Genomic DNA, 15,548 nt, shown 5'->3' with positions numbered 1-15,548 from the left:
TGAGGCTCCCTATTAGTTTTCAATCTTATTTTGATGCTGTTCCCTTGGCTTCTCTATAAAACCCTCTTATATTATTCATATTATTTCTTTGTCCAATCAGTCCTCTATTTCCTGTCACTACTAAAGAATAGATCTCCAAAGTCTTTAAAAGACTGGAGGCTGAATGGAGAGACTGAAATGAGATAGAATCATAAGACAGGAAATGGATCTTCTGTTATGTTTTGTCCTTACCTGCCCCATGTGTTAACATAGGGAATTTTCCTTATTACTTTTAAGTAAGACCCAGGTCATTTACAAAACTATCATTATTTTATTCACCTCATTAGTGTATAATATTTCTTCCCACATTTTTCCTACTTCAGTTGAAGTTATTTTCATCTTTTAATCACATACCAATAAATCTGATCTAGTACTACTTAACATTAGCTTTACTGCTAGTGTCTACATTTCTCTTTACTTGTGCATTTTCTTTCCTTTTAGTACCAAATGGCTTCCAACCATTTTCCTTCTTTTAAATCCAAACATATTCCAAATAAGTGTAAGCAGCTGAATATCTCATTCTGTGTTCTAATGAATTCTTGCCTGAGCACTGATAATTTACATGTTATCTTATTATAAATTACTTTCTATTTCTCTTTTATACTAACATTTTAAAATTACATTAATTTTAAGACTCATACACAGGTAGTTTTCATTATCTATAAGTTTCATTTCAAGAGAGTAAAGGAGGTAATATAAAATATTTGTCTTAAAAAGAAGGTATTGGGTCTGAGAGCTCCTAGAAATTATAACCCTCTTTATGGATCTGAAAGCCCATCAATAGTGTCTGGCAATTTTATTCCTTGTTATTATCGGCAGACTTTGTCAAAGTGGAAAATAAATACTTCGTGCAATTTGGGAATATGCAAATTGCCAACTCTTATTTTTAGCTTTCGAAATAAAATAATCTGAATTTTGTGATAAATTCAAAAATCTTTATTGACATATTTATTCAGCTCTATGCCTTAGTATTTTAAAAAATGTGTTATAAATATGTTCGAGCTTTGATTTTTTTTTAATTCTGTAATAGACTCTGATCTTTTTTCCTAACTAGCTGGTAGGTAAAATTAGTGTTACAATCACAAAGAGAAAATATAAAACCCACCACTCTAAATTCACTAAACAAAATGTTGAAATGAGTGTCTGCCATTCAGAGGTGGATCGAGGTCCTCCTGCATTTGCTTCCCTTTGCAGGGTGTAGGATCCAGTGTAGCTGGGAATCGTAACTCATTAGAGGTCACAGAACACTTTGTATGGCCTGATGAAAACATGGAGACATTCCCTAGAAAAGGTACATCCGAGTGAACTTAAGGGAGACTTGCGAAGTAAAATCAGATCTTTTTCTCCAGTTGGATGTGGTAGGGTAAGAGCTGATTCTGAAGTAGCTCAAGTATTTAACATATTGGGTAGATGTTAATCATGAGCCATATTGTGAGACTGCAAGATTGTGGCGTGAGTATATGAAGATAGTGGATTGTTGGTTTAACCTTAACCTAATGGGAGTGCAGGGAATTAGGAGTCTGAAAAAATGGAAGGACAGGAGGAGCTGAAAGAGGGAATAGAAGATGATGGTTTCCCCAGTCGAATATACGTGAGTTCCAAATGTGGCATGGTTCAGATGGCCAAGGTACTTACAAAAGATTACCAAATCCAGTATTTGAATCTCCTGGCCCGCTGAGGAAAACGATTTCTTAAAATTTCTTCTGAGCCTCAAGTTAACCTCACTGAACTTTTAGAAAGAATTTCTTCTTAAAAGCCACCAGCTTAGCCGAACATCCCCTGACCCACAGGATAGGGAATGACTCAATACTGTCCCACTGGTGGGGACATTCTCACCATCACTCAGCTTTTCTGAGTTCAATTACCTTCTTCCATGAGTGTACCCCCAATTCTCTTTTCTTCCCTTCAAATATGACCTAGACAGTGAACCCTCTGCACAACAGACATCCACCTCAAGGCTCAGTCTCTTTTAAAACTTTTCAATTTAGAATTCCACAGTGGGATTCAGAGCGAAAGTCTCAGCTGAATACAATGTTCCTTTGCTTTATTATAATGTAGAAAAATACTACCCCTAGGAGCCTCTTGCCTTAGATGCTGATGGTTGAGGGAGAAATCAGATCATTCTGGGTCCCAGGACACATTTTATCTTCATCTCAACATTGCAGAGAGTAGACTTTTTTTGCTGGTCTTTTGTATTTTAAATTGACATCACAGATGTATTTTGTAACATTACTTTCTTATGTTATTTTTGCTTCTTCTCAATAGTCAATTGCTTCTCATCCAATTTCCTAACCCTTGGCCTTCTCAACTCATTTTTTTTTTTTATCTCTTATTTCCTAGAATCTTATTTCTTAAGTTTTATTTTCTTAAATTTTATTCAAAGTACCAAGACGATGCAGTCTAAGTTTTTCCTAAATAAATCAGGTTTCCAATTTATGTTTTCTCTCTACCTCTTGAGGGCCATATATTCCTACTTTTGTGTAAAATGATCTTTTCAGTGACCCATATTATTTTTATGTTTACCCATCCCTAAATGATTCATGAGCTCTCCAAGTCTGGAATGTGCTTTCACAAACAGAATGAACAGCGTTTGTTTTCCTTCTATCCCTCCATTTTCATTTGTATAAGATTAGAATCTTTTTTTTACATTTTTAATTTCAATTTAGTTAGATGCTATTTGCTTTGAAAAGCATAGAACCAGAGTTGCAAGTAATTTCAGCAAGAAAATACACCACCATTAAAGTGTTATCTCTAAAAATTAAATAAATAATTTTAAAGTGTTATTGCTGCTCTTTTGGACCTGAACCAAAAAGATAAAGTATGCATGCCTCTTTTCCTCCAAAACAGCTAGGAAAACCCATTACCATTCGTGGCTTTTTTTTTTTTTTTTTTTTTTTTTTTTTTTTGCCATTGATATACTTGTCCTCCAGACCTCTGGGGCATGCCTGCCATACCAGGAAAAAAGTGCGCCACATTTGGGAAACCCCATACCTGTGACAACACTGAAAGCCCTGTGGTTGGACATGGCCCCTCACTCCCAGCCCACACTGTCTAGCTGCCTTTAGGCTCTGCCTGCTTCTCCCCAGGTCCTGCCACCTGCCGAACTGCCGCTGGCTGAGCGCTTGGCCCCTAGACCCCCACTAGGAGTGACTTTCTGCCCAAGGCACTCTGAGCACCCTGACCCCCACCCCCCCGACCTCTTTGCTGTCTGGAAGGCTGCAGCACCACGGGCCCCCAGGCTCTCTTGCCCTCACCCCTCATGCGTGTTGGGAAACACTCTACCTAGGAAACCAGGATATTTTCTGTGCAGACTGAAATCCACTTGTTGGGAGCTGATTGGTGGGCCTGGTGAGTTTTCATGCTCATTTCATCCTGGCTAACCCCTCACGTGGCCTTTCACCTTCCACTCAGGAAACAAAAGCATCACATTTTTTCTCAAAAATGTACAGCTCCTTTTAAGTGCAATCTTACACCTATTTCGATGATACTAGGTGGGATGATCATTAACTACATTTTAATATCTAATACTTTAAAAAGTCTTTTTTTTTTTTTTTTGAGACGGAGTCTCGCTCTTGCCCAGGCTGGAGTGCAATGGCCGGATCTCAGCTCACTGCAAGCTCCGCCTCCCGGGTTTTATGCCATTCTCCTGCCTCAGCCTCCCGAGTAGCTGGGACTACAAGCGCCCGCCACCTCGCCCGGCTAGTTTTTTATATTTTTTAGTAGAGACGGGGTTTCACCGGGTTAGCCAGGATGGTCTCGACCTCCTGACCTTGTGATCCGCCCTTCTCGGCCTCCCAAAGTGCTGGGATTACAGGCTTGAGCCACCGCGCCTGGCCTAAAAAGTCTTAAAGGTCACCTTACTCATATCTAGTTTTATTTACTGAGTAGAAAGGACTTTGTATTTAAGGAAAATAAGCATTCAAAAAAAAATTTTTTTAATCTCCTTGAGAACCCAAATTCTAAACTGTGTAAGTCTCTGTGCTCTTGGAAAATACATAAATAGGATATATAAGAACTAGGGTGGGAAAGAATTATTATTTTCTTATAATATGTTTGTGATTTATTTCTGGATTAACATATAATTTAAGAAAAATATTCACCTTTCTAAATTTCCCTATGGTACCAGGCTACAGTTCAATAAAATATATATTTTTAATCATTGTGTGCTTGGAATTTAGACCAAAACATTCAAATGGTCTAACAGTGACCATTTTTTGTTTCTATCATCTTAATTCAATTTATTCTAAAGATTAGTTAGAAGAAATCATTCAGGATTACTCATCTGTAAAAGAACATTTTAATATATCTTACTGAAAAACTCTAAGAACTCAAAGACCAGTACAAATTAACTGGCTAATGCAACAATAGCTAGAGTCAAATTTTACTTATAGCATGTGTTTTACCTCTGTTTACAAAAACACTCCCTCCCCCCGCAAAACCACACTAATATCTATGAAATACATGTACGTTCTGGTTTAGAATTTTGGTTGTCAAATTCTCAATATAAGCAAAAAATGCTGCCAACAGATTTTTAGAAAATCATTTTAGGCTGCATTGGTATGAGATAATTGCACTCTATTTTATACTGGTTAGATTTATTTCTGGATCCTGATCTTCAGGAACGATCTAGTAAATCTAAGAGTAAAGATGAGAGCCAACAAATATGTGGATGGTTGTCACGTAAAAGGAATAATTAGAAAGGAGAAACTAGAAAACACGGATAGAGGATCTAGGAAGACAGGTCCCAGGTCAACAATCATCTAACACAGTGGTACTATCCTTTTTGGTACCAGGGACCAGTTTCGTGGAAGACAATTTTTCCACAGACTAGGGGATAGAGGATGGTTCCAGGATGATTCAAGTGCATTACATTTATTGTACATTTTTTTCTATTATTATTACACTGCAATATATAATAAAATAATTACACAATTCACCATAATGTAGAACCAGTGGGAGCCCTGAGCTTGTTTTCCTGCAACTAGACGGTCCCATCTGGGGGTGATGCGAGACAGTGACAGATCATCAGGCATTAAATTCTCATAAGGAACATGCAAGCTATTGCATGTTTGTGAACCTTTGTGACACATACACCTATATGAACCTTTGCATGCACAGTTCACATAACGTTCAGGCTCCTGTGAGAATCTAATGCCCCCACTGACCTGACAGGAGATGGAGCTCAGGCAATAACGTGAGCAATGGAGAGTGCCTGTAAATACAGACGAAGCTTCTCTCCCTTGCCTGCTGCTCACCTCCTGCTGTAAGGCTCAGTTCCCAACAGGCCATGGACTGCTCCATGGCCCAAGGGTTGGGGACCCCTGATCTAACAGATGGACACATTTGCATACCCTACTCTTGGAAGGTTCAGAAGGTCACTCACCTGACCCGACGTCAGGGGTGGTATAAGGAAGACCCGAGCATTGGCTGAGTGGTTGACCTGGATAGTGTCTGAAGCAAGGGATGCCATGATTATTCTTGAATGTTCTCAAAACTGGGGCTACCAGACAGTGGGAGGTGTATACAACAGTGAAACCAGATATCCGAATCTCATTCTGAATGCTGTACTTGATAATGAAGACTTCCTACTGGATCACTTGCAATATAACTATTAATTTCCAAAAAGGTGATTCACTGAGAGTTACTTTTTACACATGCATGCTCTTACCTGTCTCTTGTCCTTCCAGGAATGTAATAAAAAATACTCCTTGTCCAAAGGCAGTTGTGGAGAGAAGGCACTGCCCACAGATTGATGGAGTGAAAAGAAAAACTGCACGTTAGTGTTTGATTGGGACCACAGAATATCCACAACACTTAACTCAAAGAGAGAAGTCGTAACAACTTTTCATTCTGATGACGCCCAACCACCGTTTCAGGAAGTCATTTAAATATTTTAATCTGAAAAACTTAGTAGAATGTCAGTCCACTCTGAAAAGCATGATAACAAGCTAGTTTTTAACGTTAAAAGGAATTATTTCTCTTTACTGAGATGCTTAAAGTGTCATAAATCCAATGCATCATACACAGAAATGTGTAACACAAAACAGTGAAAAATGGAATAGAGCAATTTACTATTTTTTATTATTAAGTGAATGCCCTGGAGCACATTGCAGGCTGTCTGATGGAATACATATACTATTCTACACTAGAAATAAGGCGTATTGAAGAAAAATGTTATTTTATCTCAGTGGAGAGGTCTTATGTTAGAAAGAAACCCCATTGAAAAAAATATCTTACATTAAAAAATATAATATACCAGAGTTAGATATTTTTTATTTGCTAAAAAGCATTTGAATATATAAAAAGAAAATCAAATTTTATATGCATAGAACCCACAAATATAAGAACCGAGGTAAAATTAAAAACACCACCATTTGAAAATTAGGTCAGATCATGGATGACTCCTTTTCTATGTACAAGGAGTATATGGGGAGGGACCGTGAATGGTCCCACTTATGTTAATTATTCTGAAAACATCTACTTAACACTAACAAGAAATTATTGGTTATGAATTTTTACAAATGTGACATAAGCCAATCAACACCGATGAACACATATCAATAGATAAAACACTGATGGAATATAACCACTTTTTCATTCTGCATGTGTATCTATGTTGTGTGTATATGGCTAGTAGAAACCAGAGAGCTTTGAATCATTTATTGAAGTTGAAGAAACATCAGTTGGCTTTCATATAAATATTTTACTCTAGGCCCTAAACGAGCAGAGAAGGTGTTCTGCTCCCAATAAGTGAGTGAAGCACTGGGGCTTTCATGAATCCTGTGCTGGACAAAAGGACTTTTAAGGGCCTTTAAATACCCCTGAGCAGCCCTGTCATCTAGGTCTCCTTGACATCTCCCCAAAGTCTCTGTTAAGACTGTCATATCTCTCAACAGACTGCAATTTTAGGAAGTCACTTGACCTGCTGGAGAGAATAGTCTTGAGCACAGTGCAAGTGTTTACAGTGATGCCACTGGCTCTCTGAAGAGATCATTTTAATAAGGATGGTTCACCCTCGCTTTGATTGAGTTCCTACTATGTTTCAGGCACTATGCTTGCCAGCAATTGTCATAAAATAATGAATATGTTTTTTACGTTCTACGTATTTGATGTCACAGACCTGAAAGTGTTATCATACTTTTTTAGGAAGTACATTTTAAATGGATGAGTGACTCTGACATTACTAACGGAGAGATTTTTCTACTCAATGTGATGTAATTCATAATGCTCCAAGAAAAAATGCTGATTTTTTACTTCTAAAATATCTTTAGAAATCTATTATTTTCCATGCATGAAAGAAAGAGAAAACAAAGTTATATGTTTCCTTAAGAATGCTGCTTATTTTCCAGAGTCTGCAGAAAGTCTCTGTTACATAAAAACTGGACATTCTTAATGGGCTGCTGTCCAGCAAAAACACTGCAGTTTCAATGGTTTACATTTGTGGGTAAGATTTTAAAAAGCAGATATCAGAAAACCCATGTAGATATGAATATGACAAATTGAAAAGGTGAGGGTGGTTGGTTTTGTTTTGTTAGATATATTGCAGTTTTGTTTTATTTTGTATTTTTACAAAACAACTTACTTACCAGAAATGTCTGAATGACAAAACTTAATTGGTTATGTAGAACCAATAGAACTATGTAGGGCAGAAAGCTGATCATGTACACCAGGCTGGTGCAAAGGGCTGCTGTATTAGCTTGGTTGAAAAATGCACTCAAGAGGTAGCTCAGCATGACGACTGACATCCCAAAATCCAAGAGAAAGAGGAAAATAATAAAGGCATTGCTGTGTGCAAAGATGCCACTTGTTTTCAGAATGATGGCCAGAGCAGCACTGCTTATGGTCAACACAGCCATGTTCTCCAGGAACCAGGCCAGGAAATGGGTCATTGGATGCACTCCCATCATCCGCAGATACTATCAAAACGAGAAAAAACCCAAGGTTACCACAGAATGCATACTTGAGGAAGAACAAATCAGATAGTAGGAGAAAGAAGATGGACCAGTGGAAAGGTAAATCTGCTTGCTTGCAAATACCGCCCTTTGAAGGGCCCTGGAAAGGACATTGCCTCCTCAAGCTTGGTATTTGATTTTCATGAGCACTTGTATCCTGGAACTTAAAATTAAGTTAAATGTTTAAAACAGAGCCATTTATGACAAACCCATAGCCAATATCATACTGAACGGATAAAAGCTGGAAGCATTCCCCTTAAAAACTGGCACAAGACAAGGATGCCCTCTCTCGTCACTCCTATTCAACATTGTATTGGAAGTTCTGTCCAGGCCAAACAGGTAAGAGAAAGAAATAAAGCATATTCAAATAGGAAGAGAGGAAGTCAAACTGTCTCTGTTTGCAGATGACATGATCCTATATCTAGAAAACCCCATTATCTCAGCCCAAAAGCTACCTAAGCTAATAAGCAACTTCAGCAAAGTCTCAGGACACAAAATCAATGTTCAAAAATCACAAGCATTCCTATACACCAACAGGAAACAAGCAGACAGCCAAATCATAAATGAACTCCCATTTACAATTGCCACAAAGAGAATAAAATGTCTAGGAATACAGCTAACAAGGGAAGCGAAGGACCTCTACAAGGAGAACTATAAACCACTGCTCAAGGAAATAAGAGAGGACACAAACAAATAGAAAAACATTCCGTGCTCATGGATAGGAAGAATCAATATCATTAAAATGGTCATACTGCTCTAAGTAATTTAGAGATTGAATGCTATTCCCATTAAACTACCATTGGCATTCTTCACAGAATTAGATAAATCTACTTTAAAATTCATATGGAACCAAAATTTAAAAAAGAGAGTCAAGACAACCCTAAGACAAAAAAACAATGCTGGAAGCATCACACTACCTGACTTTGACCTATACTACAAAGCTACGGTAACCAAAACATCATGGTACTGGAATAAAAGCAGACACATAAACCATAAACATACAGATCTCAGAAATAAGACCACACATCTATGACCATCTGATCTTTGACAAATCTGACAAAAATAAACAATGGGGAAAGGGTTCCCTATTTAATAAATGGTACTGAGAAAACTGGTAGCCATATGCAGAAAATTGAAACTGGACCCCTTCCTTACACCTTATACAAAACTTGACTCAAGATGGAGTAAAGACTTAAAAGTATTTTTGGTTTCAATTTCATTTAGCTATTTTCTCATCTTTGTTATTTCTTTTCTTCTGCTAGGTTTGGGTTTCCATTGTTCTTGTTTCTCCAGTTCCATGAGGTGTGACCCTAGGTTGTCTATTTTTGCTCTTTCAGACTTTTTGATGTAGGCATTTAATATTGTGAACTTTCCTCTTAGCATCACTTTTGCCATATCCCAAAGGTTTTGATAGGCTGTATCACTATTATCATTCAGTTCAGTTAATTTCCATCTTTATTTCATTCTTGACCCAATGATCATTCAGGAGCATGTTATTTAATTTCCATGTATTTGCATGGTTTTGAGGGTTCCTTTTGTAGTTTATTTCCAATTTTATTCTACTATGGTCTGAGCTATATATGACAAACCCACAGCCAATATTGTATTGAACAAGGAAAAGTTGAAAGCATTTCCTCTGAGAACTGGAACAAGATAAGGATGCCCACTTTCACCACTACTATTCAACATAGTACTGGAAGTCCTAGTCAGAGCAATCAGACAAGATAAAGAAATGAAGGGCATCCAAATCAGTAGAGAGGAAGTCAAACTGTTGATGTTTGTTGATGATAATATCATATACCTAGAAAACCCTAAAGACTCAGCCAAAAATCTCCTAGAACTGACAAGTAAATTCAGCAAAGTTTCAGGATACAAAATTCACGTACACAAATCAGTAGCTCTGCTATACACCAACAGTGACCAAGCCGAGAATCAAATCAAGAATTCAACCCCTTTCACAATAGCTACAAGAAATAAAATAAAATACTTAGGAATATACCTAAACAAGGAGGTGAACCACCTCTACAAGGAAAACTACAAAATACTGTTAAAAGAAATCATAGACGACACAAACAAAGGAAACACATGCTGTGCTCATGCTTGGGTAGAACGAATATCGTGAAAATGACCATATTGCCAAAAGCAACCTGCAATCCAATGCAATTCCCATCAAAATACCACCATTACTCCTCACAGAACTAGAAAAAACAATCCTGACTTTCATATGGAACCAAAAAAATAACCCACACAGTCAAAGCAAGACTAAGCAAAAAGAACAAATCTGGAGGCATCACATTACCCGACTTTAAATTATACTATAAGGACATAGTCACCAAAATAGCATGGTACTGGTATAAAAATAGGCACATAGACCAATGGAACAGAATAGAGAACCCAGAAATAAACCCAAATGCTTATAGCCAACTGATCTTCAACAAAGCAAACAAAAACATAAAGTGGGGAAAGGACATCCTATTCAATAAATGATGTTGGGATAATTGGCAACCCACAAGTAGAAGAATGAAACTGGATCCTCATCTCTCACCTTATACAAAAATCAACTCAAGGTGGATAAAAGACTTAAATCTAAGTCCTGAAACCATAAAGAGTCTAGAAAAATAACATCAGAAAAACCCTACAAATACTTCATGACCAAGAACCCAAAAGCAAATGCAATGAAAACAAAGATAAATAAATGGGACTTAATTAAACTAAATGGCTTCTGCACAGCAAAAGAAATAATCAGCAGAGTAAATAGACAACCCACAGAGCGGGAGAAAATCTTCACAATCTATATATCCAACAAAGGACTAATATCCAGAATCTACAAAGAACTGCAAGAAAAAAACGAACAGTCTCATCAAAAAGTGGGCTAAGGACATGAATAGACAGTTCTCAAAAGAAGATAGATACATGCCAACAAACATATGGAAACATACTCATCATCACTAATTATCAGGGAAATGCAAATCAAAACCACAGTGTAATATCACTCTACTCCTGTAAGAATGACTATAATTAAAAAAAATCAAAAAAAATCGATGTTCACATGGATGCGGTAAAAAAGGAATACTTTTACACTGTTCATGGGAATGTAAACTAGTACAACCATTATGGAAAACAGTGTAGAGATTCCTTAAAGAACTCAAAGTAGATCTACCATTTGAACCAGCAATCCCACTCTTGGGTATCCACCCAGAGGAAAAGAAGTCATTATATGAAAAAGGTAGTTGCACACATATGTTTATAGCAGCACAATTCACAATTACAAAAATAGGGGACCAACCCAGTGCCCATCAATCAATGAGTTAACAAAGAGAAAGTATATACACACATACACACACACACACACACACACACACACACACACCATGGAATACTACCCAGCCATATAAAGGAATGAAATAATAGCATACAGAGCAACCTGGATGGAATTTGAGACTATTATTCTAAGTGAAGTAACTCAGGAATGCAAAACCAAACATCACATGTTCTCACTCACATGTGGGAGCTGAGCTATGATACACGAAGGCATAAGAATGATTCATTGGACTTTGGGGACTCAGGGTAAAGGGTTGGGGTGGTGACTGATAAAAGACTATACATTGGGTATCAGGAACACTGCTCCGGTGATGGGTGCACCAAAATCTCAGAAATCACTACTGAATAACTTATTCATGTAACCAAACACCCCCTGTTCCCCAAGAAACCTATGGAAATAAAAAAAATTAAGTTATGATAGTTTCAAGTTTTATAACAGTATTATAACAAAAATAGCAAGGCCTCTACATAAAAAAATTCTAAGCATAAATTAAGATGGGAAGTCTGCTGCTATGTTTTTCTGGGTTTGAAAAAAGTTGCTGAATGAGGAACATTGGCTTTGTTCTTGCAATCTCGTATGGCTATTCTTTGACTTTCTTTCACGTCAATGGAAAATATCAGTTAAAGTCTGGCATTGCTTCAGACTTCAACATAAAATCATCTTTCTGGAACAAGGACTCAGCTATTTTGTACACCAGAACCCCAGCAGAGGAGAGGGAAGCAAAATAGAGAGGCTCAGGTTAGTTATGGGACAAGATCCATTTCCAAAGTCCCCAGCTTCCCCATCTTTGTCTCCTAGGCGAGGTTTAAGGATATTTACCTCTTCTATCTGGATCTCCTGCTCATACACCAATTTTCTGACCATGCTGACCACAGACACCATCCACGTCAGCATCATTATCAGTGGAAAAAAGAAACCAACGTTGTTCAGGAATCTGTAAGGGGATAATTTAGTCAGCATCCGGAGGCAAGCAAAATGACTCTACTATTATTTTACATTTTTCTTTCAAGTTACAAAGCACTTTCAGGAGCGATGTCTCCTTTGGTCATTTCTACATGCCTATGACTTAGGTAGGAGGGCCATGATTGGTGTGCTGATTTTGTAGGTGTGCAATCATGAAGGAACTCATGAAGGAGACACAACTGGTTCAAGGTCTCTCAGAGAGCCACAGCCCAACCACAATACTCTGTGACACTTGCCATAGGCAGAGCAGGTTGGAGCAAAGCAGGTCATTAATCCATGCCTACTATTTCCTCAACTTAGTTGGGACCATTATCTATCTTCAATTATTGATATTAATTGATCATAGATTATCATCTACAAAATACTTGAAAATTGGCAAATGAAAGTCTTCCTGTCTCTTTTCCCAACACTCACATTTCAACCCACTCTAACTGGGCTCCATTTCTAATATACACTTGAAATGACTCTTATCTAGGGCATCAGTGACAGTCATGCCTCAAAATCCAATGAGAATTATCCAGTCATTTTCCTTCTTGAGTTCTCAGACATGTTTGATGACTTTGGCCATTCCCTTCTCCTCTCTTTCCTCTCCGCTTCCAGAACAACTCCCAGCTTTGCACCCACAGCTTGGCAATTTCTCTTTTGCCTGCCTTTAAATGTAGGCATCCTTACCTCAAACCGGACCCTCTGTCTTCCCACCACATACTCTCTGAGCTCTAAATCCATGTAATAATTATTTATTCAACATTGAGACCAACCGCAGGTACATGCCATGTTACTGGGCTGGTGTTACATGAATGAGCCAAACAGTAAAAAGCCCTGCCATTAAGGATCTTTCATTCTAGTATGTTGGCAAGGTGAAAAGGGACATAAAATAATCCAATAAACACAGATTGCTATGTTCTGTCTCTGCCAAAACTCATGTTGAAATTTAATTGCCCATGTAATGGTATTGAGAGGTAATGCAGCCTTAAGAGGTGTTTGGGTTATGGGGTCTCCACACTCGTGAATGGATTAACATAGTTCTCATGAGACAAGGTGAGTTCCCAGGGTACTGGATTAGTTCTTGAGAAAGCTGGCTGTTATGAAGCAAGTTTGCCTCTCATGTATGAAGCACACACCCTCTCCCCCTTAAACTTCCCGCCATGAGTTGAAGTGGCATGACGCCCTCAGCAGAAGCCGACCAGACAGGCTGCCTAATCTTGGACTTCCTGCCAGAATTATGAGCCAAATAAACTTATTTTCTTTACAGACTACCCAGTCTTGGGGATTCTGTGATAGCAACACAAAAAGGACTAAAACAGAGACGCATAATGTCAGGTAGTGATAAATGCTATGAGGAAAAAAAGAACCAGCTTAGCCAAAAGTGAGAAGGAATGCTATTTCAGACAGGGTGATTAGCTGAGCTGACAGCGGAAAAAAATACTCAAGCAGAAAGCAGATGCAGTAAAGAAATGAGTCACCCAGGTATCCGAAGGGAGACTGCTCCAGGCAAAGGAAAAAAAGGGCAAGACCAGAGGTTGGAGCAAACAGAACACAGGTCAGGAGCAGCCAAGGCCTTCATGCAACAGCAGCAGATGGGGTCAGAGCATGAGCAGAGGACAGATCATGCAAGGATCTTTCATGTCAGGGTAAGTTCTATATTTTATTCAGTGAACAAGAAAGTACATTGAAAAGACTTTAAAAGGAAGAGAAAGAGAGAAACAAAGAGGTAGCATAGTTAGGTGCACAGTGTTTTTAAAAAGACCACTAAATGCCATGTAGACAATGGGGTACAGGTGGGGAAGCCTGTGAAGCAAGGGGTCAGAAGGCTACAGCAGACTCGGCAGTCTAGATGAGAAACAAGGGGTCCCCAACAAAGACTGTGGCCCTGGAGACAGGAAAATGTCCAGATTGGACACTTGCCCTGCTCAAGTAGCCTCTCAGAGGACCTCCAGAACTTCTCCTTCATAGCATTAATGACAGCATGGAGGACGTTCAAAAATTTTGATGTCTGCAAAATCTAAGCTCCTTAAGGAAGACCTCTCACTGTATCTCCTTGCTCTGGCAAGGGCCTGCCTCATAATGGAAGCCAAATACTTATTAATAAATAGATGGATGTGTAACAAAGAAAAGGAAATTCACCTCTTTGTTTTTATTCACTTTTCTGCTTAAGGCAACTTTTACAAGCTGTCAACTTGGCAGGTCATGTTTGAAAGTTACATATGTGCTGGGTGCGGTGGGTCATTCCTATAATTCCAGCACTTTGGGAGGTCGAGGCAGCTGGATCACCTGAGATCAGGAGTTCGAGACCAGCCTGGCCAATACATGGTGAAACCATGTCTCTACTAAAAATACAAACATTAGCCGGGTGTGATGGTGCATGCCTGTAATCCCAGATACTCAGAAGGCTGAGGCAGGAGAATCACTTGAACCTGGCAGGCAGAGGTTGCAGTGAGTTGAGAAGAAAGAAAGGAAGAGAGAGAGAGAGAGAGAAAGAGAGAAAGAGCGAGCGAGCGAGAGAGAGAGAGAGAGAAAGAAAGAAAGAAAGAAAGAAAGAAAGAAAGAAAAAGGAAGGAAGGAAGGAAGGAAGGTTAAATATGGTTAACTTCTATGCTATACAATGACTGTTTGCAGAAGGCAGAGTCTTTTAGATTTCCAGTTTCGAGACTTTCTAGGCTTTTTAAAAAGCATTATTTTTTGTAGTGCTCAGAGCAGGTAGCAGTCTATGAAGAGGAAGTGCCATAAACTCCATATACTTGTCTATCCAGCAAATGCCATTTGTTATCCCAAAGTAACACAATTTACCACAGACAGGAAGTTTAGATCACTTGTAAAGTTAAAGACAACTAATAATGAATTTATTTGGAGAGTTGAAGAAGTTTGTCTATTTGTTTGCTTAATGGTAGTGGACTTGATGACTACTGAACTCTATTCTTGCAGCAACTTGAATCTTACGAAAGAGTCCATAAGTATCAAGCACAAGCATTATCTAAGATTCTTCTCTAAGTTGTTGATTCAGAAGTTACCTTAGGTCAGACTTCTGTACCATGTGTGCATCCTATTGATCCCTTAAAGTTTTGTAAAGGAGAAAGTCTTGAGAGGCTTGGAGATGAATCAACCTAGCTCTGAAGGTCTTGGAGCACCTACCTCAGACACAAGAGAGTACCCAGACACTGCACAGACATGTCAGACTGAGGTCATTTGGTAGAAACAGAATAGCATAAGAAATTGGAGATGATAGATTACAAGACATGGCTATGTAACCTACCTAATTTCTTATATGCTTCTGA

At 38.4% G+C, this 15,548-nt stretch overlaps 1 protein-coding gene across 1 annotated transcript in view; it reads right to left on the bottom strand.

Moving 5' to 3' along the window:
- Nucleotides 1-15,548, bottom strand: part of ABCA13 (ATP binding cassette subfamily A member 13) — a 503,527-nt gene that overhangs the window by 286,510 nt on the left and 201,469 nt on the right. Inside the window, exons 32-35 of the mRNA XM_033192140.1 lie at nt 12,133-12,247; nt 7,626-7,955; nt 5,708-5,777; nt 5,423-5,539 (exon numbers count right to left, since the gene is read on the bottom strand). Coding sequence (XP_033048031.1) covers nt 5,423-5,539; nt 5,708-5,777; nt 7,626-7,955; nt 12,133-12,247 — 632 coding nt within the window. The remainder of the gene's footprint in view (nt 1-5,422; nt 5,540-5,707; nt 5,778-7,625; nt 7,956-12,132; nt 12,248-15,548) is intronic.

Source organism: Trachypithecus francoisi, unplaced genomic scaffold (assembly GCF_009764315.1).
Source record: "Trachypithecus francoisi isolate TF-2019V2 unplaced genomic scaffold, Tfra_2.0 Lachesis_group4, whole genome shotgun sequence".
NCBI lineage: Eukaryota > Metazoa > Chordata > Mammalia > Primates > Cercopithecidae > Trachypithecus > Trachypithecus francoisi.
This window is presented reverse-complemented; position numbering and strand designations above follow the sequence as displayed.